This window comes from Aspergillus welwitschiae, assembly GCF_003344945.1.
Source record: "Aspergillus welwitschiae strain CBS 139.54b unplaced genomic scaffold BDQ94scaffold_19, whole genome shotgun sequence".
NCBI lineage: Eukaryota > Fungi > Ascomycota > Eurotiomycetes > Eurotiales > Aspergillaceae > Aspergillus > Aspergillus welwitschiae.
The window spans coordinates 216,350-244,053 of record NW_020798713.1 but is presented as its reverse complement, the minus strand read 5'-3'; the positions used below and the strand labels follow the sequence as shown (position 1 = coordinate 244,053).

At 49.8% G+C, this 27,704-nt stretch overlaps 10 protein-coding genes across 10 annotated transcripts; 5 read left to right on the top strand and 5 right to left on the bottom strand.

The window, feature by feature from the left end:
• Nucleotides 1-1,620: 1,620 nt before the first annotated feature.
• BDQ94DRAFT_171148 (thioester reductase family protein) lies at nucleotides 1,621-2,646 on the top strand (the record flags this gene model as incomplete). The annotated part of the gene is made up of 1 exon (XM_026771666.1): nucleotides 1,621-2,646. The coding sequence occupies one exon, from the start codon at nucleotides 1,621-1,623 to the stop codon at nucleotides 2,644-2,646; it is 1,026 nt and encodes a 341-aa protein (XP_026625404.1).
• Nucleotides 2,647-3,737: 1,091 nt separating this feature from the next.
• Nucleotides 3,738-4,487, top strand: BDQ94DRAFT_171147 (uncharacterized protein; the record flags this gene model as incomplete). Its single annotated transcript, XM_026771665.1, has 1 exon — nucleotides 3,738-4,487. One exon carries the CDS (start codon nucleotides 3,738-3,740, stop codon nucleotides 4,485-4,487), a length of 750 nt encoding a protein of 249 aa, XP_026625403.1.
• An 83-nt stretch (nucleotides 4,488-4,570) lies between these two features.
• Nucleotides 4,571-6,864, bottom strand: BDQ94DRAFT_145261 (lysophospholipase family protein). The gene has a single exon (XM_026766606.1). It carries the CDS (start codon nucleotides 6,776-6,778, stop codon nucleotides 4,862-4,864), a length of 1,917 nt encoding a protein of 638 aa, XP_026625402.1. The 5' UTR covers nucleotides 6,779-6,864; the 3' UTR covers nucleotides 4,571-4,861.
• An 864-nt stretch (nucleotides 6,865-7,728) lies between these two features.
• Nucleotides 7,729-8,361, top strand: BDQ94DRAFT_42076 (uncharacterized protein). The gene is made up of 3 exons (XM_026775720.1): nucleotides 7,729-8,007; nucleotides 8,100-8,214; nucleotides 8,285-8,361. The coding sequence occupies exons 1-3, from the start codon at nucleotides 7,893-7,895 to the stop codon at nucleotides 8,313-8,315; spliced, it is 261 nt and encodes an 86-aa protein (XP_026625401.1). The 5' UTR covers nucleotides 7,729-7,892; the 3' UTR covers nucleotides 8,316-8,361.
• Nucleotides 8,362-8,407: 46 nt separating this feature from the next.
• BDQ94DRAFT_160003 (LipA and NB-ARC domain protein) lies at nucleotides 8,408-10,826 on the bottom strand (the record flags this gene model as incomplete). The annotated part of the gene is made up of 5 exons (XM_026769148.1): nucleotides 8,408-9,925; nucleotides 9,976-10,287; nucleotides 10,340-10,402; nucleotides 10,457-10,700; nucleotides 10,756-10,826. The coding sequence occupies 5 exons, from the start codon at nucleotides 10,824-10,826 to the stop codon at nucleotides 8,408-8,410; spliced, it is 2,208 nt and encodes a 735-aa protein (XP_026625400.1).
• Nucleotides 10,827-11,193: 367 nt separating this feature from the next.
• Nucleotides 11,194-12,527, bottom strand: BDQ94DRAFT_145256 (uncharacterized protein). The gene is made up of 4 exons (XM_026766605.1): nucleotides 11,916-12,527; nucleotides 11,744-11,854; nucleotides 11,653-11,692; nucleotides 11,194-11,594 (listed from the first exon to the last, which is right to left on the bottom strand). Exons 1-4 carry the CDS (start codon nucleotides 12,351-12,353, stop codon nucleotides 11,326-11,328), a joined length of 858 nt encoding a protein of 285 aa, XP_026625399.1. The 5' UTR covers nucleotides 12,354-12,527; the 3' UTR covers nucleotides 11,194-11,325.
• A 392-nt stretch (nucleotides 12,528-12,919) lies between these two features.
• Nucleotides 12,920-15,373, bottom strand: BDQ94DRAFT_145254 (Zn(II)2Cys6 transcription factor). Its single transcript, XM_026766604.1, has 4 exons — nucleotides 15,230-15,373; nucleotides 15,119-15,155; nucleotides 13,411-15,058; nucleotides 12,920-13,355 (listed from the first exon to the last, which is right to left on the bottom strand). The coding sequence occupies exons 1-4, from the start codon at nucleotides 15,313-15,315 to the stop codon at nucleotides 13,204-13,206; spliced, it is 1,923 nt and encodes a 640-aa protein (XP_026625398.1). The 5' UTR covers nucleotides 15,316-15,373; the 3' UTR covers nucleotides 12,920-13,203.
• A 1,193-nt stretch (nucleotides 15,374-16,566) lies between these two features.
• BDQ94DRAFT_160001 (arabinan endo-1,5-alpha-L-arabinosidase) lies at nucleotides 16,567-17,692 on the bottom strand (the record flags this gene model as incomplete). Its single annotated transcript, XM_026769147.1, has 4 exons — nucleotides 16,567-16,702; nucleotides 16,754-16,839; nucleotides 16,899-17,375; nucleotides 17,426-17,692. 4 exons carry the CDS (start codon nucleotides 17,690-17,692, stop codon nucleotides 16,567-16,569), a joined length of 966 nt encoding a protein of 321 aa, XP_026625397.1.
• Nucleotides 17,693-22,673: 4,981 nt separating this feature from the next.
• BDQ94DRAFT_171140 (uncharacterized protein) lies at nucleotides 22,674-24,188 on the top strand (the record flags this gene model as incomplete). Its single annotated transcript, XM_026771664.1, has 1 exon — nucleotides 22,674-24,188. The coding sequence occupies one exon, from the start codon at nucleotides 22,674-22,676 to the stop codon at nucleotides 24,186-24,188; it is 1,515 nt and encodes a 504-aa protein (XP_026625396.1).
• A 2,292-nt stretch (nucleotides 24,189-26,480) lies between these two features.
• BDQ94DRAFT_171139 (isopenicillin N synthase family dioxygenase) lies at nucleotides 26,481-27,674 on the top strand (the record flags this gene model as incomplete). Its single annotated transcript, XM_026771663.1, has 3 exons — nucleotides 26,481-26,795; nucleotides 26,844-26,912; nucleotides 26,961-27,674. The coding sequence occupies 3 exons, from the start codon at nucleotides 26,481-26,483 to the stop codon at nucleotides 27,672-27,674; spliced, it is 1,098 nt and encodes a 365-aa protein (XP_026625395.1).
• Nucleotides 27,675-27,704: the final 30 nt, after the last annotated feature.

The window sequence follows — 27,704 nt, the reverse complement described above, 5'->3', positions numbered from 1 at the left end:
GATAACAATACACTTAACCTTCCCATATTTTCCCTTTCACGCAGGTGCGTATTGGTGACATTCCAGCACCTTGTGTCCTTCGCATCCTTGCATTGATTGCGTGGCTACGGAACCCGGGTCAGATACCACAGTTGTCGAAGGTTGGTTACACAAGGCAATGCCTACGGGCAGTTAAGTTCTTCGTACTACAAGTCAGTGGACATAGAGTCACTCTGTCTAACAGATGCTATGTCTCCATAGGAGTTCACAAGTTTGTACAACTAGCATAATGATACGCACAAACAAGTCTCCGTAGGTCCTCGGATCTTCATTAGTGTTAGCTAGTTGTTTAACTTAATGTTAACATTGAACTGTTTGCCGTTTAACTTGGCCTACTGGTGACTTTACCGCCAAGTACTGACTTCGAGTTCCGAAAGGGAATATTCCGAAGTCTAATCTCAAACACCACCACTCGCCGAAGTAGACAATATATAGACCCATGATCAGTCCGTGTGAAGAGAACTAACACCTCTGCACATCCCGAACAATGGACTTTTAGAGGAGAACTGAAAGTTCGTATTGAATTAAAACTCACTACGTTCCTCAAACGTAGCATTGCTCTGACTACTCAGCCTAGACCCGGAGACCTTGGAAGCACGGCAGCTCGTTACCCATCCAAGAACGAAGAGACCAAACGTAGTCTACTTGAGGCCTGGTATTTAGACCAGATGCTTATGCACTTTTGGTCCCACTCCAAAAAAGCCGCGGTGACGATTATTAAGACGCTCGTAGCCAGAACCTTTCGTCAGCCTTACTATAGTAGGATAAATACATCCCTCGCGTGTGTCACACCCTTCTACCAGCATTGTTGACATTTACTTAATATGTATTCGATGGTAATCAAATGCCAATGTACCTATCAAAGTGCTAGCCTTATCAGCCCTTACAGCTTTGCCCTTTTTTCATGTCCATATGACCGTAGGAAACCATGGCAAGTCGGAAGATGCACGTTGACTTCATGAAGCATAGGCCGGTTGGTAGTGGTAGTACGGCATATGCACGTCTTCTATTGGTCTGCTGCAATTGTCTGATTCGGAATAAGGGCACATTCAACCATTGCTTTCGAAAATTCCTCCCTGCATCCCTCAATCTGGAAGAGATCAATCAATTGTTTACGAAGAATATCAAGTTCGTGTAGGACACGATGTTGCAGTTCGGCACAAACTTTTCCTTAAAAGGGACCCTCAGCTAGCCACAAAAACCTCGTGTTCAGGGATTCCAACACACCTTTAGTACTACCGAGAGCGCAAAAGACAGATTCTGGCGGCCTACTACCTGTTACTAAGAACCAGCAGTGTCCAGTGCACACATAGCATTTACCACATATCGTCCATTAGTTCGCCAAATTACGGGGGTCACGAGCTTCGTCTCCAGCATAACACAAGACCATTCATTTTTTTCATTATTATTATGGATAAACATATTGAATGGTATCGCGATCAAGTGATTTTCCTGACTGGGGGGACAGGAAATCTAGGAGCATGCCTACTATACAAGCTCACTCTACAGTTGCCCACCAAAAAGATCTTTCTGCTATGTCATGGCTCCGTGCAACGTGCCCTCGATAAGCTGGAGGCAGCAATGGCGGATCAATTTGATGATGTCTTAGACTCTTATCGCGTCCAGTTCATGGTGGGAGATACCTCCAAACCTAGTCTCGGGTTAAAGCCTTCGGATCTGAAATTACTCCAAGAGGAGGTCACTGTGGTCATCAATGCAGCGGCGGACATTTCGCTACAACAGCCACTTCATCTCAGCATCCAGCCAAATTGCATAGCTCATCTGCAGTTACTCACATTGCTTCGTGAATTCAGTCGTCTCAAGTCATTCCTCCACGTATCATCTACATCTGTCAACAGCTTTCTTCCTGATGGTATTATTGAAGAACGTATATACCCACTTTGCGATGAGGATCCAGACCCAGAGAAAGTTCTGTCACAGATTCTCAGTACTGGACAGTCAGACTACACTGAGAAATTTATCGCACCCTACGCATTATGCAAATACCTTACGGAGAGGTTGATCTTGAACCAAGATAACCTCTCCTTTGACACACTAATTGTGCGACCATCCCTCATCGGGCCAGCCATTCGCGACCCATATCCATTCTATGGCCACGATGAAGGCATGCCCTTACAGTCTGCGATCCACAGCCTGGCGACAGACCCTGATTATGGGTTAGATAAGCTTGGTAAAGGGATCAACCTGGATGCTGTCTTCGACGAGATCCCTGTCGACCTGGTCGCCAATACTTGTCTAGCCCAACTGGCCGCGGGTAAAGTAGGGATTGTCCAGGCTGCGGGTAGTCTCTATGTGGCATCGACCACTGGTGAAATTGCTACCACCATGATTCAGTGCGTGGCACCCATGGGGATAGAAAAGATCCGTCGCGGAGAGATACGCCAGAGTCAGAACTTGGCACCCATGTTTTACCAGGTGGCTCGGAAATATATGCGCAACTGGGATATTCGCTGTGATCGATCAGAGCATCTGAAGGAGGATACCGGTGTCTTGGGGCTTAGCTTAAATGGGCATGATCCGAAGGCTTTCATGAAACATCGTTGGCAGAACGTGTCTAACTCGGTCTTCGGTTTGTCTGCAACTTAGTCCTCGAAACCTAAATGCGAACAGTACCTTTATAATAGTATCGCCGAAGCACTCCATCATGTCCCATTATTTAGAGACGTTGCGGAACAACACATAAGCCACCGCTTTCACCGTGTGCCTTTATAACAGGAGCCGCTGGGGGCAAAATCCTATTGGAACACCGAAGCAGAAGCCCCAGCCAACCTAAAGGGAGGTACCTATTCAAAATACCTGAAAACTGAAAATGCAGTAGTCTGTTTACCAGCAAGGCTTCCGCTAAAGTGTAATGTTATCAGTTGTCAAAGACGTATATCAGAAATGTTTGTCGTGTGTGAGTCCCTGAACCTGGGCATAAGGTTATCCCCCATCGCAGCCTGCAGTCTTCTGCATACATTTTCACCCTAGGCCCTGCGTCTTGCTATTGACCTGTCGTAATCTATACCTGCCTGAAACATTTCTCATTCTCTCCTCGTGTCTATCACATATACTACACGGTGCTATAGAGAGGTGGGTTAGCCTTTCGAAGGAGCAACGGCTGAAGCCAAGTCTAGCCTGCCCCAAAGAGCTTATTACGGCACGCACAGTAGTGTCACCAACGCAAGGTACGAAGAAATGGCCAAACGGTATTACAGATTCCAAAGATCTGTTCAATAATAGATGTTTGGGGATGTTGAAGGGAGCAGACCTTCCGCTATCCGTAGTAGGCGAAGTAAGAGGACATGTAACCAGAATATTGAAGCCGCTTCAGTTCCTCGCAGGTAATTGTATTCAAAGGTGGAAGGTTGAATCCGACACTTTCTTGTAGACGCCCTAGACCTAAAATCAAGAAGTCCGATCAGGCAGGTGAAGGCAAAAGAAGGGGGGAGGTCTTCCTACTCCATGTTCGGCCCTCTGATTTGAGCGTTGAAGCAGAAATCTCTGTTCTGTGCGCCTCATCAATACCTCATTATGTCGACTTCCTCACGCGAGACATAACTCTGAATGATGATGACATTATATGTAGTCGGGAGATCGTAAAGAATATCCTGGCATTTCAGATTTTCTTTTCCTTTACTTTCACTTCTATTCCTTTCACTTTTTCTTCACCAACTTCTACCCTCACACAATCCAGCATGTTCCCTTCAATAATTCTCAGATATCCTTTCAAGCCTCTCCTTAGGCACTATGAAAACAAGTCCCATCGTGAAGGTGATATGGAAAACGCTCAGTTCTGCCGCCTACTACAGCTTCCGAGGACCGGCATTCTCCTCCTATCAAAAAAGAAACTCTGGCAGCCCGTTGAAAGGTACGTCCAGATGGGCTTCAAGCTACGCTTCTGCACCCAGCGTGAAATCTACCTTCAAGCCAAGCATGACATGCTCTACGAGAAAATCAACGAAAACCCATCAACAGGAGACACTTCCACTTGGGTGAATGAGATGCAGGCCTACAAAACGGAACTCAAGTCTTTGAACGAAGCAATCTGCAACCTGGAACGAGAGACGCATCGCTGTATGAGTACAATTCCCGACGGTCCCCTGAAGCGGATGCTATGTGCACATGAAGAAAAGGAGAATTGGTATCTGTCGAAGTTTCTGCGCGAGGAATGTACGCGCTCCGGGGGATGCTGTGGCCGGGATTGCGGATGCTGCGAGAAACTGAGAAATGATAAGCGTCCGCTCCATAGAAGCCATTGTACTTCGATGTGCCTATGCTGTGAAAAGGCAAGGGAGTATCCTATCAACGTTGATAAATATGAGGATGACCCGATGATCGTGGATGTCTTTCTTCGCGGCTGGCGCGAGTTCTCCCATTCCTATGCGGGAAAATGGGTGAATGCTTATGTCTTTGGATTTAAAACCCTTGGATCCCAGGCAGCTTAGCTGGCGGCTTCAGTGAACCCTGTGCGTTTGCTAGAAATGTCCCCAGATTCTAAAAGCTACATACTGAGCAATCAAGTCGACAACCTTTGGAATCGCAACCTTGCTGCCTTGGCCGTAATAGCTTTTTTGTTCTAGCAACGACGTGATTCAGTAGCTGTGAGTGTGCAGAAGTGACTGGAATAATAAGCCCAGACATCTTAGTGCCTCAGGCAATCTTTTCTTACTTCGCTTCACATAAAGTTATGTCATGTCATTGCTAATGAACACAATCTATGTCGGTATCTTCATCAAACTAACTAAACAATGCAAACATGACTATATGCATAAAATATCTAAAATAACACGATGTACAACCCCTTATGCAACCATCATATCTACAGCATAAACGCAGCAACACCCATGGCGAGCGCCAGCACCGAGTAATCCAAGACACTCTTGATCGCACCGCTAGTAGCAATCAGCACACTAGGCTCATAAGCCCCCGGTGTGGTGCTGTTCGTTGTGCCGTTCCAGCAGTAATCGTTAAAGCAGGTGGTACAGATATCTGGCAGAGAGGTGTTCGTCCTGTAGGTCGAGCGCTGGAGTATAGCGCATGCCACGCAAGACGGGAAGTTATCATCAACGGTACCGTTACCGCGAGTGACCACGTTCCAGCCGTTGGTGATGACGGAATCACGCTCCTCGTCGCTGTAGGTCAGCTTGAAGGTGGAGAAGTTGGAGTCGTAGGTGTAGGGGCTGTTAGGCAGATAAATGACCAGGGGGGCGGTGCCGGAGATGTTCTTGGGGTCGCAGCCGAAGAAAGTCGGGCGGGAGTTGAGACCCAGGTTGACGAAGGTGTTCTGATCCGGCACGGCGGGGAAGGCGGTGCCGTTGGCGATGCTGGGCTCGAGACTGCGCTCGTAGGTCGCGACAAGGGAGGTACCGTTGGGCCAGTAGTAGTCTGTGTCGGCAGAGGAGTCGATGGCGAAGATGACATCGACGGCACGCTCGGGCTGGATCAGCGGGTGCAGAGGGATGTTCTCGCCGTCTTCACCACCGTCGACAACGTCGAGGTCCTTGGCTGTGGCGTAATCTTCGCTGCTGTCGCGGTAGCCGGAGAAGGGGTTGGGGGAGTAGACGGCGATATCGTCGTTGCGCTCACCGAGGTCCTCGAGGATGTCAGTGAAGGCATCCTTCAGGATCGTGGGGATGCTGGTGCTGTTGATTTGGAGGAGGAATTGGTTGAACAGGGTGGAGGATGATCCCATGATGAAGCCGGCATTGTCGAAGCCGCTCACGCAGGTGCCGTTGTCCGGGATGGAGCCGTTCTCGAATCGAGAGCCAAGGTACTGCAGGGGCGCAAAGGCATAGACGCTGGGGTCGAAGGAGCCGAATTCCCAAGGGTTCACTTCATAAACGGTGGCATTGGTCTCAACGATGATTTCGCCGGGGTTGCGGCCGTCGGCAACGACAATAGGCATGGGGTACTGGCCGTTCTTGAAGTCGTCCATGAGGGCAATGGAGGACCAGGTGTAGTCGGGACCACCCTTGTCATCGGAGGCGTTCACCAGCTGGTAGGACAGCGCACGGCCCCAGTAGTCGGTGAAGGAAGTGTTAAAACCAGCGTTAGCCTTGCCGTCGACTTCCTCGGTGATGTCCTTCCAGTATTCCACCGTGCTGACGATCTGGATGTGGTCGAAGTTAGGTCCCTCGAGGAGGGACTTGTCGAAGCGCCAGACCTTCTCGCTGGCTTGCAATTCACCGATGGAGGAGAAGTTGTTGACGAACATGGATCCGACCAGCCAGCTACCACCACTCAGACCAGAGACGTAGGTTGCCGCCTGCAGCAGACCACCCAGTTGACCGGAGTTGGTGGCATTGTCGGAACGGCTGTCGAAAGCCTTCAGCGCACCAGCTCCGTTGGTGAGCGCACGGTATCCACCACCCGAAGCCGCAATTGCAATGTTGGGGATGTTGGAGATGTTGCTGGAGTGTTCATTGATGTAGGAGGTGGTATCAAAGCCCGTGAGGTTGAGACGGCTAAGGAGGTTCTTCATCGGGGTGAGGGTCGCATTGCGACGGACCTTGAGCCACTCGGTCTCGTTGGTGGAGATGCCCGAGGCATCACGAATGCTCGGACGAGTCGAGGGACAGGTGACATTGGACGGAGTGTAGCCATCGGGGGCATTGGGGAGGGCGCGGACGATTAAATCGGCGGCGACGGACGCAACCTCAGCCTCGGCCCTTTCGACAGGCAGGGAAGCGGCATTGGCGAGGCCAGCTGCTGCAGCAGCGAAGAGAGGCAACTTCATGATCGACAGGGACGACGATCGCGGAGGGAGGGACTGGGGGTGGAGGGACGGCACGAGTAAGGGAAAAAAGTTGCGAGAAGGAATCAGCGCAAAGAATGCCTTATAATAATATCATCCCGGGAGAACAGCCACATCTTGCGGATCGTCCGGAAGGCTTTGGGCAGCCTTGGCAAATCCACCATGTGAACCAGAGTTTCTGTACAGAGTACAGTCAGCGGCTCTAGCCGGAGTTCGGCAGGAATGTTTAGGGCCATCCCTCGGTCTGAGGGACCCTTGATAGGCCCAAGAGTAAGGGAACAGCCCCATCCAGGAGGTTTGCTGTCCCTGGAACCACTTCATCCTAGGCAGCAAGATTGCCCCTGCGCCACTGATCCTTCCGAAGGAACTGAGTTCCGTGGGGGCCGACCAGGCTGAATCGCATTTTTCGGGCAACGAAATCTTGGTTTGCTTTGATCGAGGGGGGTGAGAATTCTCCCAGAAATGGGGTGATATGACATCGACTACTGTTTATCTGCAGGTGCCAGGATGAGTGATACAAACGCGCATGGCCTGCAGTGCCGCCATGATTTCCGAGGAAACATTCCACATCTGGTTCCGGTGTGCAACGTGACAGACCACTCGACAGGGAACCAACCTGTCAGACAGAAAGAGGGAACGAACAAACGAGCAGCACAAACAAAAGGATAAATGCAGGGGATACGAATACGGGATGCGGCTGGCTGATTGCACGTGATCTGACATCAGAGACAAACATGAATGACATAAGCAGGGGAATGCTGACATCATCACGATGTCATTCACGTGACTGTAAACCAACTGATTTCATCGCACAGAACTATGCGCATTTATGTGCATAATTGATGATTAACCACTTCACAAGATCTACATATGCCGTCGATTGAATCTCAAGTAAAGACTCGGTGATGCAAATAAAGACGGAGATCCCGTCCATGACATCACCAACTCCTGTTCCAGAGTCTATCACTAAGCACTCCCTCCAAGGTATAAACATATGTAACATCCATCCCTTGCATGGACATTCCTGTTCCTTACAGACATTCACACTCTTCTCTATTACTCTTAATCGAATTCATTTAAGTTAACACACATCAACATGGACAAACTCTCCGGTCTCGCCTCGAAGCTCGGTGGTGGCAACAAGTCCGGTGGTGATGCGCAGGGCTCGGGCTCCAGCGGAAACCAGGGCCAGGAGGATTACCTTGATAAGGGTGAGTATTTTTCCGCACCTGCATGACACTTTACTATGCGCCATCGTGATTGGAACGGAATGCTGATATTATCTTTCTTCGCCTTCTTGTAGGCCTCGACTCGGTCGAACAGAAGTTCGGTGGTGGCAAGATCGACTCTCAGAAGATGCGCTCTACGAATGAGAAGATCACGGACACGGCGAGGAACCAGTTTGAAAGTGCTACCGGGTAAGTTTGTTTTATCGTGGAGGAGGGGGCATTGTTTGCGATGATGAGGCTAATGTGCTTGGGCGTACAGAAAGAAGGTGCCGGAGAAGTTTTCGAACTAGGGACGCTACGTGACATGACTTTGTTGACGATCGTATGATGGATAATGAATGTTCCTATAAGAATATATTATGCTGGTAATAACAACACACAATCACATTCGCTGAAACGATGACAATAAGTTCTGAAACCCCCCTGAAGTCCTTTGCGGCATTATATATCTTGTGTGCATCCGGCACAACTGCAACATAGTCTGCACCTCCTGGGGCACTGCCGCTCCACTCTCATGACATCCTTCGACTACCCGCTCGTAGTACCCCTGTGCCTCGACATACTTCTGCGCCTCCATGTGCAACTTGCCCAACATAGCCAGCGTAGACTGCACCTCAGGACACCCCTTCCCCAGTCGACTCTCCGCCCATGTCAAGTATCTGCCCAACCATGGCGTCGCCAACTGCGTATTCGACTGCTGATGCAAACCATACAGACCAGCCACGCGGCGTCCCTGCGACGCATACATCACCCCCATCAGGGCCACGATGCTCATAGTTTCGGGATGATCCGCCCCTAGTTCCTCCTCTGCATTTGCCAGCGCCCGTCGGAACGTCTCCGATGCTACCGTTGTCCCGTCCGGATCTAGCATCTGACTGCCACCCTGCAGCCTCAATGCCCGAATGGCGAGGGGATGGCGCGGGCCAAGCAGATCAGTGAGCTCACGTGCAATCTGTGCAGCCCCTTGCGCTAGCTGATCGACTTCTCCGCTGAATTTCATGACCATCAGTGCCCTCGTATCATTTGACCGCATCGAGAGCATATGGTCGGCCGTATCAAGGATGGAAGCATACACGCGTATATGATTAGGTCCCAGTAACTGCTGCAATCGTTCGGTGACTTTCTCTGAGACCTGGATAGCTTCTTGTCGCCGTTCGACAGCGCCGTAGGCGACCGCCAACCTTCGTCGTGTGTCGAGAGTGTCGAGATCATCTTCTCCGATAGTCATTTGCTGCCGGGCCAGGACATTCGCGCATACCGACTCTCCTTCCTGGCCTTTCCCCTGATGGCAGAGGATCTCGCCCATGAGACTTTCCGCCTTCATGGCTAGTGGGTGACGCTTGTCAAAAACGCGTTGACTGTTGGATGAAACCCAGCTTGCCCATTCTGCGGCTTTGGAGAGATATCCGGATTCGAGGTCGATGGAGGCGAGATGGTACCCGATCTCGAGGGTGCTATGGTGGTCTGGTCCAATGGTGCGCATGTGTTCGTTAAAGATGTCATATTCGAGTCTCCGTGCCTCGTCCCAGCGATAGTTGTTCTTCAGCTCGGCTGCCTTGATGGAGCGAGGGTCGTTGTCGACGGGGGTGTATAGAGTGCCGATGACGCGTTTGGTGGTGGGTTCGGGCGTGGGCGCGGCGGGATATGGGATGCTGCTGTTTCCTGGAAGGCGCGGAGGGAGAGGAGGGGCTGGATGAGGTGATACGGAAGGTTGCGGTAGATATCCTTGTTCTGTAATGAGAACTTGGTCTGCAATTTGTTTGATGTTTCCCTTGATCAATTTATACATTGGGCCGCGGCTGCCCACTTTGCACATCTGCGAGTGGTCGGCGTCCAGCTTCAATCGGGTTTCGCGCTGGCCGGGGAGCCCCAGGACGGCTGACTCCTCATCTACCACTAACTATAGAATCTCAGTTAATACTTGAAGTGCTAAGAAGAGCTTTCACTTACGTGGCTCACAGAGGCCGGTCCAGCACCGCCCAAGAATACCTCCTTACCCTCCACGAAGCTGATCACACGATAGTCCTCAAGCTGGTGTGAGAACCGGCTCGTCATCTGCCGTGTGAATAGTGAGTTGTGTTCCAGGCAATCGAGCAAATCGTTACTGGCGTGTCCTTTGGCGACGAAGCGCGCCACTTTTGCTGCAATCTTGCCCAGCTCAACACCTTTCGTGCCCCGATGCGGGCAACCAAAGAAAACCAGACCAGATGTATTGTTGCGGATCGAATTGTACTTGGGATCTTCGTGTGCATTCAGCAGTCCCTATCAAATCAGTTGTGGTTCGTTTATCCATCAGGAGAAGTCAGACTAGTACCTGTTTGATTACAAGCCCACCCAGACTATGGCCGATGAATATTATCTTCGGCGGTCGCACATTCTATTACGCGTTAGATACCGTTGCTCTCTCCATTGCTCCGAAAGAGAAACGTACTAATTGTGGATTGCGCTCGAGGTCCAATAGATTCAGCAGTGTATTCGCGTGATCTTTGACGCTGGCAGTCGACATGCTCTGGGGATTTGTGATGGTGGAGTTATAGCCGTAGACGAAGATGCGTGCCTGGGGGATATCCTGAGGGAGGTAGTCCCGCGGCCAGAAGGTGCCATTCTCGTGCGTCCATGTCTCAAATGGGTGGTTGTCTTTGCCTCGAGGGTTCAAGCCGTGGACGAAGACGAAACTACAAGATTAGGCGGACTGCTCCTTTGCATGATAGCGTCCGGTATATAACTCACTCGATCTTAGGCTGCTCCGCAGAGTAGACCTCTTCAAGGAACGGAAACTCATGTCGGGAGGCAGCCTCCATCACTGGATAAGGAACGCTCTTATGCCTCTTGAACGTTGCTGTGATGTGGTGTATGTTACGTGGATATGGTGGAAGAGAGATGAGAGTCAATACTTGCCGCCAACAAGAGGGCGCACCTCATGTGATGAATGAATGCCAGCCTGGAAGAGGCGAACCATCCTCCAATCGGCTATTTTTACCCCAGACATACCTAAATACGATACCAGGAACGTGAGCTATGCAGCTTGTTCCTGGACGTAGTGCAGCCTCGCGGAGTGAGGCGCCGGTCATGCCGAGGACGAGGTCAGTCATGCTTATCGTCCCCTACGATAGGGTAGGGAATACGAGGAGCTCATGCAGCTTAGTCTTGGCTCAAGCACAGCCCGTGCCTCACTGTCATTCGGGGTCGTCGTCTATCCTGTTAATAGAAAGGGTCGTGTATGTACATATGATTCCATTAAAACGCCGGCTGAATGCGATTCTTGAAAGTCCACACCAAGCCTGATCTGCCTCATGCACACTACCAAGCACCGACGATGCCTGCAATGGGGATGTCAATGCCAGTGGTGTAGGAGCTGCTATCGCTGAGCAGATACACGTAAGCACCTCCCAGCTCTCGAGGGTCGGCCAGACGAGGCATTCCTCCGTAGTATTCCATCTTTGTATCCCAGTCCGGGGCGGTTTCCACATAGTAGGTCATCGCGGTGCGGACAAAACCAGGGGAGATGCTGTTCACGCGGATGCCGTGCTTGCTCCACTCCATCGCCAAGGTGTGACACATGTTGCGCACTAATGGGGATGCAGTTAGTATAGTGCGGAAGCTATCAAAGAGAATAAGATTACTTACCTGCGGCTTTAGTAGCGCCATAGGGTGCAGACGGAGCAGCCTGGGAATCAATCAGCACAACTCTCACACCCCGATGGGGAAAAGTACTTACGCGATTCGGACGATAAGAAGTCATACTAGCAGTCATAACGATGGACCCCTTAATACCAAGCTCCATGAACTTGCGAGCGACAATCTGGGCGCAGAAATATGCACCGAAAACCTGCGCCCGTAAGTACCCGCGTGCTGCATGCATGACGCGACCAAACAAAAGGTCCACTCACATTTAGGTTGAACATGCGCTCCAAATCCGGGCGCTCAAACTTGAGCGCTGGTTGGTGTTTGGTCATGCCCGCATTAGCCACCAGCCCATCAATTCGCCCGGTTTCTTCCACAATCTGATTCACTGCCTTCTCGATACTCTCCTCGGATGTCACGTCGGTCTGGATATATCGGAAGTTCGGGTAGCGGGTCTGAAGGGCAATGGTCTCCTCTCCAGGCTCCATGAGATCCATTGAATATACGAACTTTGCGGAATTGGCGAGACACACTTCCGCAATGCCCAATCCAATGCCGCGGTTGGCGCCTGTGATGGCGATCACCTTTTGCGCGAGTGTGACCTGCCAGCTGAAGGTCGAGTCGGGCATGGTGTTGACAAAGGGTGTGGAGGTGCCATTCTTAGCCTCTGCAGCGGAGGCAGTATCTGTAGAAGTTGGCGACATTGTGAAGAGGAGAATGAAGGGATTTGGAGTAGTTCGAGAGGAGTGATTGAAGGCGATGTTGGACTGCTTAGATAGCTGGGAATCCGGGGTGTCCCTCCCCTTTTGAACCCTCTCTGCGATCGTACAGGTTCGGCACGAGGCAATTGCATCTTGATCGGACTTTACGTCACATTCCTTTAGAAACTGGCGCGGATTGACCCCGAATTGCCCTCTGACAGTGCGGGGGTTAACTCCGATAGTAGTACTTTGTACCCCACGGTCGGCGATCGGCCAGCCCTGCGGTCGTCTGCCTCGACTCGAGGCACTCCGCTGGACAACTCATCCTCTCCTGCCAGTAAATCGATCAAACAGACAAACTTTGAGTGAAACAGTCCGATATCGTGTGCAATCTCTGAATCATTACAGGTGGCCTGATTGTCTCGGGTGCTTCGTCGGAAGACTTCCACACCGCCCGTCTGAGGACTTGCAGATGAAGCAGTTCCCGAAATATATAGTTACGAGTATAGTAGACAGTACGGTAGTTCAACTTAACATGAGACAAAGTACCATCATTTCAGTGACTCATTCCTTCATTCCTTCGTTCTAATATACAACTATGATTATGAACCTATAGTCCACTATAATGTGTTTGAAAATGTTTCAGGACATGACTTAATGTCGCCAGGCTTGTGCTGGTGATTTCGCAGTGATCGCACTGCAGACGGTCGCGTGGGGGGTAAATGCAAGCTGACAACTGTGCCTAATGCCTCAGCTCACTGCTTTTGCACCTGAACTGCATCCCGTCGATGAAGCCAATAGATCCCACGAAGTACCAGCTGCTTCGTATGAACAAGCATTGATTGTGGAAATTCTAGGTCGTGAAACCAGAAAGGCCATCCTTACGGTATTCTGATTCGAGGTCGTTGCGTAATGAATATCTAGGCCAACAGACTCTGCTCTCGAAAATATCGATTAATTCGAGCAATGCTGCCCGCTCGTGAGGGGTATGAACGCTCATCCCAGCTGCAGAAAAGGGTCAGCAAAGAATCATACCACGACAACAAAAGACCCTTCTTACCCCCATATATACAATACAGTGACATGAGGCTGGCAGCGACGTTGTCCTCGCTTATAGTTCGAGCAATGCCACATATTGTGTTCACTGACGTAGTAAGCAGCTTTTGAGCAGCCCGGTAATCTTGGAACCCGTTCACAGTCGGACGGTGTGATAACACCAGAATTCTAGCTAAGCTTTGTATTTGCAATGCCGCTGCATATGGGGGCGGATGGACCCAGATCGGTGGAAAGACGGTCGCGTCCTGCTCACAAGGGAGTGGATTGAACTCCGGTGGCAAATAATCCTGCCATTCTTGCAGCATGTAGAGGAGCTCATTGCCCCTCTCCAATCGACTCTGTATGTCTTTAGATGCTGCCTCTTCACGCGAGGCATAGTTGACGCATTGTCCAAGGATGTATGAAACGAAGCCGGCCAGCTCCGTCGGGGACAGCGAGGAGATGTGTCGCTTGGGCTTCCAGAAGCTGAAGACTCGACGTCGCTCCCGCATTGCTACCCAGACATCCTGCCGCAGCCATGCCCACCAGATGGCTTGACGCAACCCCCCACATTCTCCATCGTTGTTTTGGTATCTTTGAATCCAGAATACCCCTTTCAGATGCCGCTCCCAGTCGCGATTGGATCCATCCACCATTTCGTATGTGCTGATCAGGAGTGACGTGGTAATGATCTCGTGGCTGTATGCGTAGCTGGGATACTGCATAGCCTTGTTGAGGTACTGCAGGGTCTCGTAGTAATACTGGACGGCAATGTTGCGATCGACATCCGGGAAATCCATCATTCTTCTTCCATCTTCCCGGGATGGAACAAGCCCTGAACCTTTGTAGGTATGCCAGATGGAAAGATGGCGTGCCGAGAGGGCCAGAAGGGCCTTCATTACACCTATATTTCTCATTGCCAATTGCGGAACCTTACTCGAAATCTGTTGCGTTGGGTCAAAGAAATCATACCAACTAGACATGTTCCGTACAAAGTGTTTGAACATGAGGTGTTCTTGTTCCGATAACTGAATGGGCGCGGCAGTACACCAAGAGGACGGAGCATCGGGAAGCTTTGGATGGCCATCAGCTGCAGGCGATATTCTCTTCTCGATATCCGGATCACGTTCAAAAGAAGCGGCTTGAAAGCTTTGACATTCCCTAACATTGTGAGGTCGCAGGTTTGCGACCGATAGATGGGTTGTTGATCCCTGGCAAGCAGGATTCACGTCTCGATGCGGTGATGATAGGAAAAAGTTCCGGTCCGCATTGACAGCATCGTTGGCCAGAAGCTCGAACCAACTCAAAGGAGCAATTCTCGTCGATACCGAGGAATCTGTAGCCGGAGATGGTGCGAAGTCGTGGATTGAGGCCGAAGGAGAGACATGGCTGTGTTGATGTAGACTAATCTGAGGCGGCACACTGCTGTGTTGGCCCCTTGGAGATGCCGTAGCCGACGCTCGGTGAGTGGAAGCGTCTTCATGTTGGCAGACATCTACCAAGACTTGCAGGGGCTCGTGTAGCTGCACCTGTGGAGTCAATTGTGATGAAGGAGAGGAGTGCACTGGGATGGTTGTTTGTTTGGCCCCTATACTAGGAGTTCCAGATTCATAGCTGCTCCCATAAACACAGTCGCGTTGGCCTTTGGCGCAAGGGCCGCATTGTGGGCGAGCCTGCGTCCGAGTCAGCAGGAAATATTTTTTGCGAAAGAACGTTTCGCTAAATTGCCGTACCTCATCACACTTGACATGGCGACGCTTGCAAATCAGGCTGTGGCAGTCAGCAGGTCCGTCCAGCAGAAGGAATACTAGCACTAAAAGAAATTCGGAGGATTGGTCACTGACCAGCCAGTGGTGGCCCGCAATCCACGGCCGCGGGATTTGCGAGGTTTCCGAACGCCACGCGAGGTCCCCTGCGTAACATCGGCCATTGTACCTCACATCATCGGGGTTCTTCGGCTACAGCATGCGAGGATGCGAAGCGAAATGGGAAACAGCCGGATGGGGAGATCGATAGTCGGGGGGTGACAGGTCGCGACGAGGCCCGGATTGACGTTGGTTCGGGAGTGGAGCAAGCGAGAAAAGCCGAAAACTATCCACTGCCGAACTGCCTTCCTGATTCGACAATGGAAACTCACCGAATCACCTCGTGACGAGCACAAGTGTCTGCTGCGGGGATCGAACCATGGATGATTCCTCCTTCTGGAACATGACTCGCTCTATTCCAGTATTGGACGGAAGTGAGAAGTGTACACCGCACGATAGAAAGGCATCGCAGCGATCGTGTGGGGTACTCCTGTGACCGCACAAGCGCATGAGCTCACAATAACAAGTATAATATCGAGCATATAAGCTTTGCTGCTAGGCCGTAGACAAGTATAAGGTTCCCTCGTGTCGCACAATTCTTCCCTTTGTCATTCAATCAAATATTATCCCTCCTTAATCCAACATCACCGACAGCAGAGAATTCCTTGGTCCCCTATTCATGCATTATAATAGACACCATCCGTAACAAGCAACAGATGTTGCTGACTGTGTGTAAGTCGATCTTTGCTGGCATGAAGACCGACAGACTCCCAGAATCTTCGATGAACGGGTGATTGTGGCAGAAGCTAAGACCGAGCGCATCGAAGAGATCATATATCGCTTCAATAGCAAAACGTAAGCCGGAGGAAAGTAACACGTTAACGCGATGTTGTTAGGAAAGCTGTTATTCGATCTTAGTACGGCCCTTGTGATAGTCACTATTGGCAGGCTAGTCTGAAGCGCAGGGCGGATGTGACTGACTCGCGCTGCACGGAACGAGCGAGTACCCGTTCCAGCTTCTGTCACGCACACAGTGCATGCAGTAGGGATCTCAATTCAAACTGATCTTGAATCTGCATTACGATGATCAGTGTGAGAAGATGGAAATGCTCTAAGAGAGTGGTTGAAGGAAAGGTTGAATGTCTTCACTAAAGGAGTGGATGGATGGGTGGGGAGCAGCTGCAGAGCTTAAACTAAAAACAGAAACAGAAACTGAGGGACAGTACTGAAGCCTCAGGCAGAGCATCCATGCGGGCTGCATTAGTGACAAACAATTCCACTATGTACTATATCTCGGCCGAGTTACAGCCGCAATCCTATATACAACTTGCAGACGCTCTCGTAGGCAGCATCATTTAAATCGCCAACCAAAGTACTTATACAACCGGCCATCCGCTAGAGAAGTCGATCGTGTTCCACCCAAACTGCGCGTCAGAATCCGCGTATCCAATCGTGGTGTTCATGTAGTGGTAGTAAAGAACCGGACCAAGGTTGGGATCATCATACACACCCCTGAAACATGATGAGCATAAATATCGGTGGGGCAGCTGCAGAGTCACTTACTGTCCGCCAGGGCCATAGACTTCTCCATGGCTTTCGAGAACCATCGTGCCCCCGCCGTCCGTGCAGGCCGTACCGTCGGAGTCAACCTTAGCATCAGGTTAGCTTTTCCTGCTTACTACTTTCCCTAGATGTCGGATATACTTACGAAATCACCCGTCGGCGAAGTCGAACGGCAGACTTTGATGTGATACTCCTCTCCGGAAGCGGGCATGGATGTATCGTATCCACAGCAGATACCTGCCGAGTAAAAGAGGTAGTAGTAGTCACCGTACTGAAACATATAGGAACCCTCCTCCGCATGGGTACCCGACGGGTCATACGCAAGATTGTAGGAGGAAGAGGCAGCTGCCGTTGGGGTCGACTTCATCGGGACTTGGTAAATGTCATCCCAGAACGACCCAAAGTTGATGTAGTAGGTGCCATCGGCGTAGATCAGGTTAGGGTCGATCGCATTATAAATCTTGGCTGAGGAAGACGCAATGCCAGTGGAGCCATGATCCGTCCAAGAGCCATATTCCATCGTCTCGGACGTTGCAAGTCCGATGGCGGAATCTTGGGATCCAAAGGTCGACACAGCGTAGTATACATAATAGAGACCATCTACATAGGAGACATCCGGGGCCTGGGCTAGTGTCAGACAGGCCAATCATGTTTGCAGTGGGACATAGTTACCCAAAGATCATCGTTGCCATCGAGATCGATGGACGATCCATCCGGCAGCATAGACCCAACGCTGGTCCATGGTCCTTCGATGGATGATGCAGAGACGTAGGAGATTTTGTTTCCTGTAGAGAAGAGGAAGTATGTACCGTCCGACTCTCTCCGGATCAAACCGGGGTCATGGGTGGTACAAACACCCGAGCATGCTCCGGGGTCAGCATAGCCATGCACGAGGCTGGCCAGCAGAGGAACCGAGGCAACTGATAGGAGTTGATACATGACGATTTAGGTAGGCGCTGTCACCACTGGATGACTTATCCCAAGCATCCAGATCTACTGTTACTATATATACTATCATGAAGCGACAACTAAACCCACCGGAAGACTACTGTGTCGATTCGTGGACAAAGTGATTGTGTTTTCCGCCTGTCCGGAGCTACCTCCGTGATACTTTGGTCGTTTCAGGGAGTTACAAAGAACATTTTGAAACAGCAATATTCCGGAGGCACCTGCTGGTATAAGCCGATGGCCGATGCATGTAGTATGATTCGGCACATCAGCGTGAAACGAGTGGTGTGTAGACAACAGTGACACTTTAGTGGAGATGCTCACCAACACGTGCGTTGCGATGGGCGCGTCTCTCTATACGATGGTGAACATGATATACTAGGAAGTAATATGATGTCAGTGACAGGGATGAGATGGAGACCAATCCTGCAACATTAGTTGTTCTGACATCCCTAGCGTGCTCTTCGGACCCTAAGAAATTATCATAGGCACACGACACGCGAATTTATGACTACGCCCCCCTCGTCTTCTTCGCAGCAATTTGCGGGAGTAGTTTCCGGCCTTAGGCGTATTCTGACCACTGGTCTCATTAGGCCATAGATGTCATGTCCTTATTAACTACTGACCGATAATTTTCAGGTGGCAGATATGCGGAGTTTATCACCCACTTGACGGTGGCCTCAAGGGACTCGAGATGTGACTCGCAGAAAGGGGATTCTGTCTCAGCTGCGCCTCCTTGCGCTTTTCGCTTTTCAGGATTGGCCCATGCGAATCTTGGCATAACTTTGAAGAGAATCTAGTCCACATCCCGCCAGCGTAGCAGAGACCATCTGACAAGTAACGGTGCCAAACATATGTCAATCGTCTCTAACCGTGTAGGAAGCGTAGCTAATGCGGGTCCGTAAATACAAGATGGAAGTCCTCGCTCTTTCTTGGTAAGCTCACATCGATCAAACCAGAATTGGAGAGTTTTGAGAGGAGAGCACACGTCCTTTTCTTGGTGGAGAAGCCATCGTTAGACCGGAGCATAAATGGGAAACAGCAGGAGTGGGGTTCTTCAGCAATGGGTGGAGCCGTAAGCGAGAACTAGAAGAGTCTGTACCAGAACACGAAACCCCCTTTTGAGAAGATCCAGAGAGAGTCTCTACGGAGGTAGTACTACCGCGGACACGACCAAGATCCCGGCCGAAACAGAATGAGTATTTGGTAATTTTTGTGAGATTTACGTAGGATGTTGTGATGGGTTCATCCTCTGTTGTGTTTACTGGGTCCGAAAGCGGAAGGGCAGCCTGAGGCTTTCCACCGTGGCCCAACCCAAACCAAATACCCGAGCAAATAGCTTCACGGCGGTCCTGATCACATCACATTCATGATTTACACACTGCCATGCCACATCTCTCGGATATCGTCGGACACAATAAGACGTTAAAGGATACAGTAACAGTCCCATCACCCTTTAAGCACACGCTCATACTCCTAACCCCACGAACACCGGGCATGGATGACCTGAACAATGCGGGGAAGGATCCCCAACCCGGCAAAGCACATGCATTAGTCGATGGGAACTAATTATTACCCTCACACTATCATAAGGGACTCCGTGCGGACTTCCGCGCGGGCAAGATGATCATATGGCCATACGCGGAAGGATTATCTCACCTCTCAGGAAGGGATCTACATCTGATTCAGTTGTGAGTGGCCATCCCACCGGGATGAGCATTGCTGACGGGCACGGCACTCTTCACGGATTGAACCTTACTTGGGTGTACATTCGTATCCAGTAGATAAGAAGATGCAAGCTGAGCGTCTTGTCCCATTTCTGGCTTCGTTGGCTGGTTTAGAAACTATTCATGGGGCGGAGGACATTTCTCATTCGGCCTTGGAGGAAATTAAGCACAGTTGTTCCGCCTAACAAGAGCCACAGTCACCGGTCATATTGTCTTAGATACATTGCTTGAAGTCACCAAAACCTTCCGTATACGGCAATAATCCGGCATAGACAGACGAAAATTTGATTTGCTGCCTTGTGGCCCACATTAGCCTGTTGGACAGACAGTGCGCTCTGATCTACTAGCATCATCCTCTAGGCATGCGTATATGATCGGGCACTGCTCAACCAACGTCTTCGGTCACGAGTCTCCCAACAACACTTCATCTATGGGCGTACAGTCTGACAATATTCTCTGGTGGTACGAAGATTGAAGAACAAGGAGACACCCGTAGACTCATCATTTCATTACCTAGAACCGTCATAACTGCTGACTGTCACATAGGCCTGCCTAGTCTGAAGGTTCCGGAAGGGGAATGAACACGGTAGACCTTAGAATGGTTTGCCGGCGGGAAATTGTACATTGCCCAGCCATATGTTCATTTATCCCCACTTGATGCCGTAGTTGGTCACATAGAGGGGATCCCAGACATCAGAATGTAATACATGAATAAGTGAATAAGAGTGTGGCCTTAATTGGTACATGTAGATTTCCCCCTCTCCTCTCGCAAATCAACACAATCTGATCGAATCATTCCAGGAGCATAAGAAGCACAAGAAATCAATTCTCCCATGTCCACAATACGCGGATCGAATAAACTAGCGCATAAGTCATCAGAAGGGATCCATCTTGGCATGGAGCAGTCCTTGGATTGTACACCGAAGAAAACGAAGGAACGCATGCGATATGCCAATGTAGACGACCAGCGCGCACGACGACAAAGAAGTAGTGACTAATCTCCGATCAAACCACGCTTTTCCCGGCGGCCCATGAAGCTGAAGTACCAAGTTGGTTCGCCATGTTTGATCCGACAACCTCTATCCCAATTTCGTAGCTCATTATGCATCCAGTAATCATCATCCCTGTCACCACCTGACCGTAGATCCTTACTAAGGTCCATGCAATCCAAACAGAGACCATCGAAATATTTGCTCACTGTGCTCGCTGCTTCAGAACAATATCTCCCCAAGATTGATTGCAGGAAATGCATGACCCAACTTTCCCAGTTCTGGGGTTTGTATAGGATCTCATATTTTTTGCATCGAATAGACTCAGTCTTTCGAGCATCTCTTGAATACTTTGGTTTCTCATGGAGTCCTCCAGGGGCCAAACTTCGATCCTCCCTAGCTCGCGCAAATATTCGAAAGTCGTAAGTTCCTTACAGGAACATTCGCCAGTGTTGACGATATGTCCGACTTCGGCGTATAGCTCTCGGTGGAGAATGACACGTAGGCGCCCACGGGCCGCATTGATCTGCTCTGAAATTGTAGCATTAGTGACATAATCAGAATCAAGATATTGAAACACCCACGGATGATGCGCGGTGGCAAATGCATCTGTCTAATATCGGTCGGATTGCTCTCGGTGATGTGGCCCACAGATTTATAAACGAGCCTTTTGGTAACCTCCTGAAAAGCAGAGGCATGGTCAAATACGAAGCATGGATACATTGCTTCCCTAGCAAACCGCATGTAGTGAAATGTGTTGATTTGCTTCTGGGTCTCATGTCTCCACCAATTCTTGAACCATGAACTCAGTCTTTTCTGATCAACGTTATACTTATCGCAGGACATGATCACATGCCATGTCCCTGCAATAGTCACTGAATCGAGAGGCATGTCCTCGAGGGTGCCGTGAAGGCTTCGCAGGAGAACTTCCATGCCCTTGCAGTTGTCCTCCAGGGTAATCTTCCGACTTTCAGATTCAAGCCATCGCCCGTGGCTAAACATTGCTCGAAAGTATTCAAACTCAAGTAGCTTGTGGCGCTCAACTTTCATTGAAACGCTTCTTACTATCTTCTTTCCACCCATATAAGCCCCAGTGTATTCCGTGATAAGGATCTCGGTATCCGCGTGTGGGGAGATGGCTATCTCCTGGATTTCAGCGTCAGAACTCATCTTGAATGTGGCTTTGGGAACGAATTAGGAGAAAGTGAAGAGAAACGAAAACGCAGTTGGATGCTTTGGAATGAAGTTCAGCTTGGGAGTGGGAGAAAGGTTAGAAGAGATGCTGAAGCGAGGAAGGAGGAATCCTGCGCGTTGTGAAGGTAAACTTCGTTGGTGGTACGCGTGTTGCTCTTGCAGGTATTACTCAGTCACTGAGACAAGTATCAGGAAGTGAATTAAATCTTCCAACACCTCAGTCTCTCTAGTTAGAGGGCTCACATTTAGCTAAGTGACGCCCCTTAGACATGGAGTAGTGTTCCAAATGATCCAAGTGTTGTCTTGAAGTAACAATGGTTGTGGGTGGAGCACCTCTGGTTGAGAGAGAGGATGAAACTGAGGACCCAAAATTTCTGGGCAATTCACTGAGAGAGATTAATTCACTGAGTCAGAGAGACTGAAAGTAAGGTAAATCTAAGATGAGATGAATGCAGTTATGAGTTGACGAATCCTAAAACTTGTGCTACCAGTGACCGTCCATCTTTCAATTCGTTTCATTGTAGAATCCAACATTGCTCAGAATCAAGTTGAAGCGAAAGGTGAGCGTACAAACTCCAATATCCTCTGTGAACAAAGCTGATAGAATAGACAGCCAGCAGTGTACAGGGAATGATATGTGACTGAGAAGTGTCAGGTACGTGTCAGGGGCAGCTGCCGACATCTCAACTGCCTCTTTCCAAACATATAGCTCCTGAAGAGAAGGTTCATGTCCCTCGCTGAGCAGACACTGTCAATTTCTTTTTCGCTCTCTCTATCCCATCTCGTGCCTCTCTTCTGACACAGAGAAAAGGGAGCCGTGTTCCGTATCTGATCGGTTCCCCTGCGGCTTTCTCGGCCAACTATTCCTCACAAGCCCAGTCAGCGGTCTCTTCTGCCAGTCTTGTGGGTTTTTCTTCATCCCCAAACTTTGGATACGGAAAGGCACAAACGTCTCTTCTTCCGAGTCAGCCCTCTGCACCCTACTCACTTGCTGAACAGCCCCCGCTGGGCCAACGGGGGATCACTACCACAAATTCAAAAAATACAGCTGTCGGAACCACCATGGTTCGTCGTAAGTCGACCATCGCTGCACCCAAACCAGGCAAGGGAACTCGGCCCAGTAGGAAGCATTTGATAGAGGAAGACACCTCCAATGACGACAACGCAGGATCCTATGGATCAAAGAGAAGTAAACTGGAATTTATCGAGAAAGGGCGAGGATCCCTTATTCAGATGTTCCCTCCCCCATACCGTTGTTACGAAAATAGGCCATCTCCTTACTACTTCATGTCGTTACCTCCCCGCTGTCCCATTCTCGACGAGGTGACGGTACCCACTGCAGTCATAGGAATGACTACCAATGAGCTATGGCTCAAGCGAGATGACATGTTCTATAACATGGACCACGAAGCCCTGTCGCTGTGTACCGACACAAAGAGCCTATACAGATTGACAAACCTGCAAGGCAGGACTATGAAACTTGAGGACTGCCAGTTCCTACCTCAGTATGCCAATCATCTTCAACGACTAAACCTCGCATTGACACTTACGAACGATTATGTCAAGCAACTCGAACAACAACGCGATCAGATGCGGACAGACATGAAGAGCTGGCGAGCTGAGCGACGCGAATGGGAAGCGACTATTCTTGCAGCCAACGGTATGCGGGCACCCGTCCTCGAACCTCTTGTCCAGGCAGAGAAAGAGAAGGAGGCTCAGGGTTACTTCCCGGAAGACTTCGCTGGCTACCACCCTGATCATACGGAAGAAACACCCAAATTTCTCCACGTCTTCCACCATAAGAAAGAAAATGGCTCCATGTCGTCCCATCTACACGGCAAGCTAGTCGTGACCAATGCCTTGTCACACAAGATCCAGTCTGCCGTCATTGCTGAAGAAGATCAACTTGAGGTAGCCGCATGTATACTTAGGACTGCCGTACCTCTAGTCAAGCGTAAAGAGCAGTCACGTCTCCAGCGGACAACTCCCAACGCCCAGGCTCTCCAAGGTCATGTGGCCGAGGATGAAGATTTCCTCGGCGCGTTCGATCCCCCTTTGCCACCTATGTCTGAAAAGTGCTGGAACCTAGACGAGGATAACCCCATCCTTCACCGTGAACTCTTCCTAAAATGGGTCATGGGTCGCTACATGATGTGGAAACCAAAGGTCCTCAAGATCGCGAGTGCTGAGGATTGTCGAGAATTCTTCAGACTGCCCAGTATGCCCATCCCTTCACCTTGGCCCTCCTCAATCAGAGAACTTAAGCTCCCCTCGCCAACATGTTGGAGGGACCATAAACCTTGGCAATTTCCTGCTTTTGTACTTCTGGCCTTCGTAAAGAAAAGATCTAAAGCGAATAAATTAGTGACAATCAACGCATTATTCGTGAAGGAAACATTAAGGGTCCTTCGGGAGATGGAAATCGCCTGGCAGAATATGGATGCTAGCAGTCGCTGGTTTCGTCTAAAAAATAATGACACAAAAATGGACTGGGTAATTGAAACGGCTGTCACACTCTTCAACGCCCTCTATCCCAGCGACAATGTGCATGAGCCCGAGTCCGAGTCCGATTTCTAGGATATAGGTGACCAGCCTAGCTCTCCTGAAGCCCGTGACATGACCGCATTGTATCTCCTTTCCCAACTCCACTGAAACACTAACATGAATGCCCATTATTTTCTTTCGATAGCTGTATTTAGGTACACTGAATCTACTCTCACCTTCCATTCACCCTAGCATAGTTATACCTTTAATTCACAAACTTTTAGATTGTGATAAATTTCGAGTACAAAGATAAACTATATATACTGTTCTTGCCTCTGAGCATGATTAATCTTTCTCCTTATATGCTTCCTGTTCAGCCAAATGAGGCTGGAAAAATAGTAACTCGCGCCTCACCAATAGTAACTGCACAGAACGTACGTAGATTAGTACGTTCTATGCAATTGCTATTATCTTAGAAGTGAGTGGTTTACACTCCACGGTATAACTAGACTAGTCTTCAACTGGTCCTCGTGGCGCTTTCTAAATTGGTCGTACTGATTCCGTATATCACAACCCGATGACACATGTATGGCCGCCAGAAATGGATTTAAGGAAACGAAACTATCAGTTGCATTTCCAAAATCCTGAGCTCTTCGACATTATGCTGCATATCACGCTGCATGAAGTAGAGAGCAGATTGACGACGAGGAAAGTGCTACTAATTGTTTGAATATAGGAAGGCATAAAACACACAACGCCGAGCTTGAAAGGGAATTCTTGTACGTGAATTACCCTTTCTCAGAACCATAGCACTAGCACCTCTTTGTTCAAAATATCCCTTTCATAAAACTGCTTTTTGCTTTGACATCAGTTGACTGGGTACACGTCTAAAGGACGGATGAGCTTGAGATATTCACTCCAGCCAGGATCAGCTGATCCTTTGCCTCCTCTTCTTCCTGCGTGTGTCTCCGACCGCCACTCTCCTAACCAACCATACTTTTGAGATCAGATAGATCAAATATACATTCCTCCCTTCGTATTGATAGATGATACTGTGATTCTTCCCTCCATTATATCAAACCCCATCGCAAAATTCTACGGATGGCCATTTGGCCAGCCTTGGTATCGGGCTGGCAAGTCTTCTCTACCTTGCTGGTCCTGAAGTACTTGTGTACCTTGCCATAGCCTGCCTTCGAATCAGGTAAATAAGTCCATACAATGATGTTATCAAATATCCTGTCAGTCGTTGATATGACTAACACGATAGCGTTCGCTAATGACAGGTTTCCATCGCCACACATCGCAAATTTCGAGCCGAAGTCTGTCAAAGATCTGGAGCGAGCCCTAGTTCTCTGGCGGAGGCATGTAAAAGGTAATTCAGTGGTTAGGACCTGTACTTGGGATTCCTCACTGACACTAGGGACTCTCTCGATGGAAAAGCCGAAGCTGGAGAAGCTGAAGATGCTCCCTCGCCAGTTGTTCCCCTGCAAGATCCTCCCGCGCCAGTTGTTCGCCCGCACGACTGGGAAGCTCGTGATTGCGAGGCCAGCGACTCAGAAGTTGGAGATCCCGAGATTTCCCCGATGGACTTGGACGTGTTGAGATCAGCACTACGCAGGGACCTCAGCCGTCTGAAGAACCTTATGCAATAATTCGTGGGAAGAAGCTTAATTGACTAAGGACCGGATGACGTTGTATCCTGGTGTCTTTCATTTCAATTATTAGCCTGGCAGTAACACTATTCTGCAATACTCGTTCGTTATTAGATGTTGAGACATTCGAGTCACCCCTGATGCTTGGTGGCCATCAATATATCGTTAATTTGGTCTACTTGGCAGGAATCTGTTTTGACATTAGATAGAAAATACAATTCTTACCAAGCACATCCCTTCTCAGTCACACATATTGTATTCTTGCACAAGGCCATCAATATTACTATCGGATGATCGCCTTCGAGGTTGCAATATCAACGCATATTAATTGTGTCTGTTAAGATGGTACATGGGAAGGCCAGGAGAAATCCAGGGGTAGTCAAGTGGTGTGGGACGAGATCCAGCTTCACATTTGGGTGCGAATTAGAAAGAGCGAGGTGCATAAGGGAGAAAACTTCTGCGTGCGTCAAGGTACCTGAACATCAGTTATTCCAAGTATATTGCTTCGCCTCCTTCTCAGCACAACTTTCTTTTCCTTTCATCCCTACATCGCCATGTGTGGCCGACTATACAGTTCCTGTGGTAAGCGATGCAAAGCGAAGACTTCACTTGTCCCACTGCTGAAGGTGTCAGCGAGTCAGAGAATGGCGCAAGCAGCGGTTCGCTCCACCGCCTCCGATAAAACCACCCCGCATCTACTGTAACTCCTCAACAGCCTATATCAACCTTCACCATGATATCCAGCTCAAGTTCCTTCACCTCGATCCCCGTCTTAGATTATGCCCAGGCATTGTCAGCAGATGATAGGCCCAAGTTTCTCGCCAACCTGCGCAATGCCTTGGTCAACGTGGGCTTCTTTTACCTCATCAACGCCCCGATTGCGGCTCGGGTGCGCGACGAGCTAATCGAGAAGACCTTCCACATATTTGATCTGCCACTCGAGAAGAAGCTGGAAATCGAAATGGTCAACAGTAAGCATTTTCTGGGATACTCTAGACTCGGAGCAGAGACCACAGCTCGGCAAATCGATTATCGAGAGCAATTCGATGTGCGACCGTCACAACCCCGGAAAATCACTCAAGACTGACAATCGTAGTTTGCGACTGAGTTGCCTCCTCCAGCGCCCGATGCACCTCTCTACCGTAATATCAGAGGTCCGAATCAGGTGGGTCATGTCTATTCATGTAAACCACAAGATACTAACACAGTGCAGTGGCCCGATGAGAAAGCCATCCCTGGCTTCCGTCACGCCGTCGAGGCGTACCTGGCTGAGATGAGCCCAGTTGCCGAGGCATTCAGGACCCTCATCGCAGAAGCACTGGACTTACCGCCGACAGCACTACAGCAATTCTTCGAGAACCCAACACAGCAGAAGCTAAAACTGATCAAATACCCACCCCCATTAACTCCATCCGAAGCACAAGGCGTCGGAGCCCACAAGGATTCCGAATTCCTGACATTCTTACTCCAAGCCACACCGCATACCGGACTTGAGGTGCAAAACAAAGCAGGGAAATGGATCCCCGCGCCGCCAATGCAAGACTCGTTAGTCGTCAACATTGGTCGCGCGCTCGAGGCTATCACTGGCGGGGTCTGCACAGCCACAACGCACCGAGTAAATTTGGAAGCGGAGAATTTCGTCGATGCGCAGGGGGCGCCTCTGGGACCGCGGTTTTCTATTCCTGTGTTTCAAGGCATGAGTCTGGACTTATCAGCGGAGAATATTTCCCTCGACATCCCGGCGCATATCAAGGATCTGATCAAAGATGACAAAGTCAGATCAGATGCCGAGGCGACCTTCAATAAAATATTCAAGGGACGGGTCGGCGAAGGTACGCTCATACATCGGGTCATGAGCCACCAGGATGTCGGGCGGCGGTGGTATCCGGAGTTGTTAGACTGGGCCTTGGGCGAGTATGAGAAGTAGAGCTTAACACTAGCATTTCAGGTGGTAGAT

Excerpts from the sequence above, each read along its gene's own strand:
- BDQ94DRAFT_145261 (XM_026766606.1), bottom strand. The coding sequence starts at position 6,778 with ATGAAGTTGCCTCTCTTCGCTGCTGCAGCAGCTGGCCTCGCCAATGCC.
- BDQ94DRAFT_42076 (XM_026775720.1), top strand. The coding sequence starts at position 7,893 with ATGGACAAACTCTCCGGTCTCGCCTCGAAGCTCGGTGGTGGCAACAAG. Across the intron at positions 8,008-8,099 it reads GGAGGATTACCTTGATAAGG|GCCTCGACTCGGTCGAACAG; the intron begins GTGAGTATTTTT and ends GCCTTCTTGTAG. Across the intron at positions 8,215-8,284 it reads CAGTTTGAAAGTGCTACCGG|AAAGAAGGTGCCGGAGAAGT; the intron begins GTAAGTTTGTTT and ends TTGGGCGTACAG.
- BDQ94DRAFT_145256 (XM_026766605.1), bottom strand. The coding sequence starts at position 12,353 with ATGTCGCCAACTTCTACAGATACTGCCTCCGCTGCAGAGGCTAAGAAT. Across the intron at positions 11,693-11,743 it reads CTTCTTATCGTCCGAATCGC|GCTGCTCCGTCTGCACCCTA; the intron begins GTAAGTACTTTT and ends ATTGATTCCCAG. Across the intron at positions 11,595-11,652 it reads TGGCGCTACTAAAGCCGCAG|TGCGCAACATGTGTCACACC; the intron begins GTAAGTAATCTT and ends CATCCCCATTAG.
- BDQ94DRAFT_145254 (XM_026766604.1), bottom strand. The coding sequence starts at position 15,315 with ATGGCCGATGTTACGCAGGGGACCTCGCGTGGCGTTCGGAAACCTCGC. Across the intron at positions 15,156-15,229 it reads TTGCGGGCCACCACTGGCTG|CCTGATTTGCAAGCGTCGCC; the intron begins GTCAGTGACCAA and ends TGACTGCCACAG. Across the intron at positions 15,059-15,118 it reads GCCATGTCAAGTGTGATGAG|GCTCGCCCACAATGCGGCCC; the intron begins GTACGGCAATTT and ends ACTCGGACGCAG.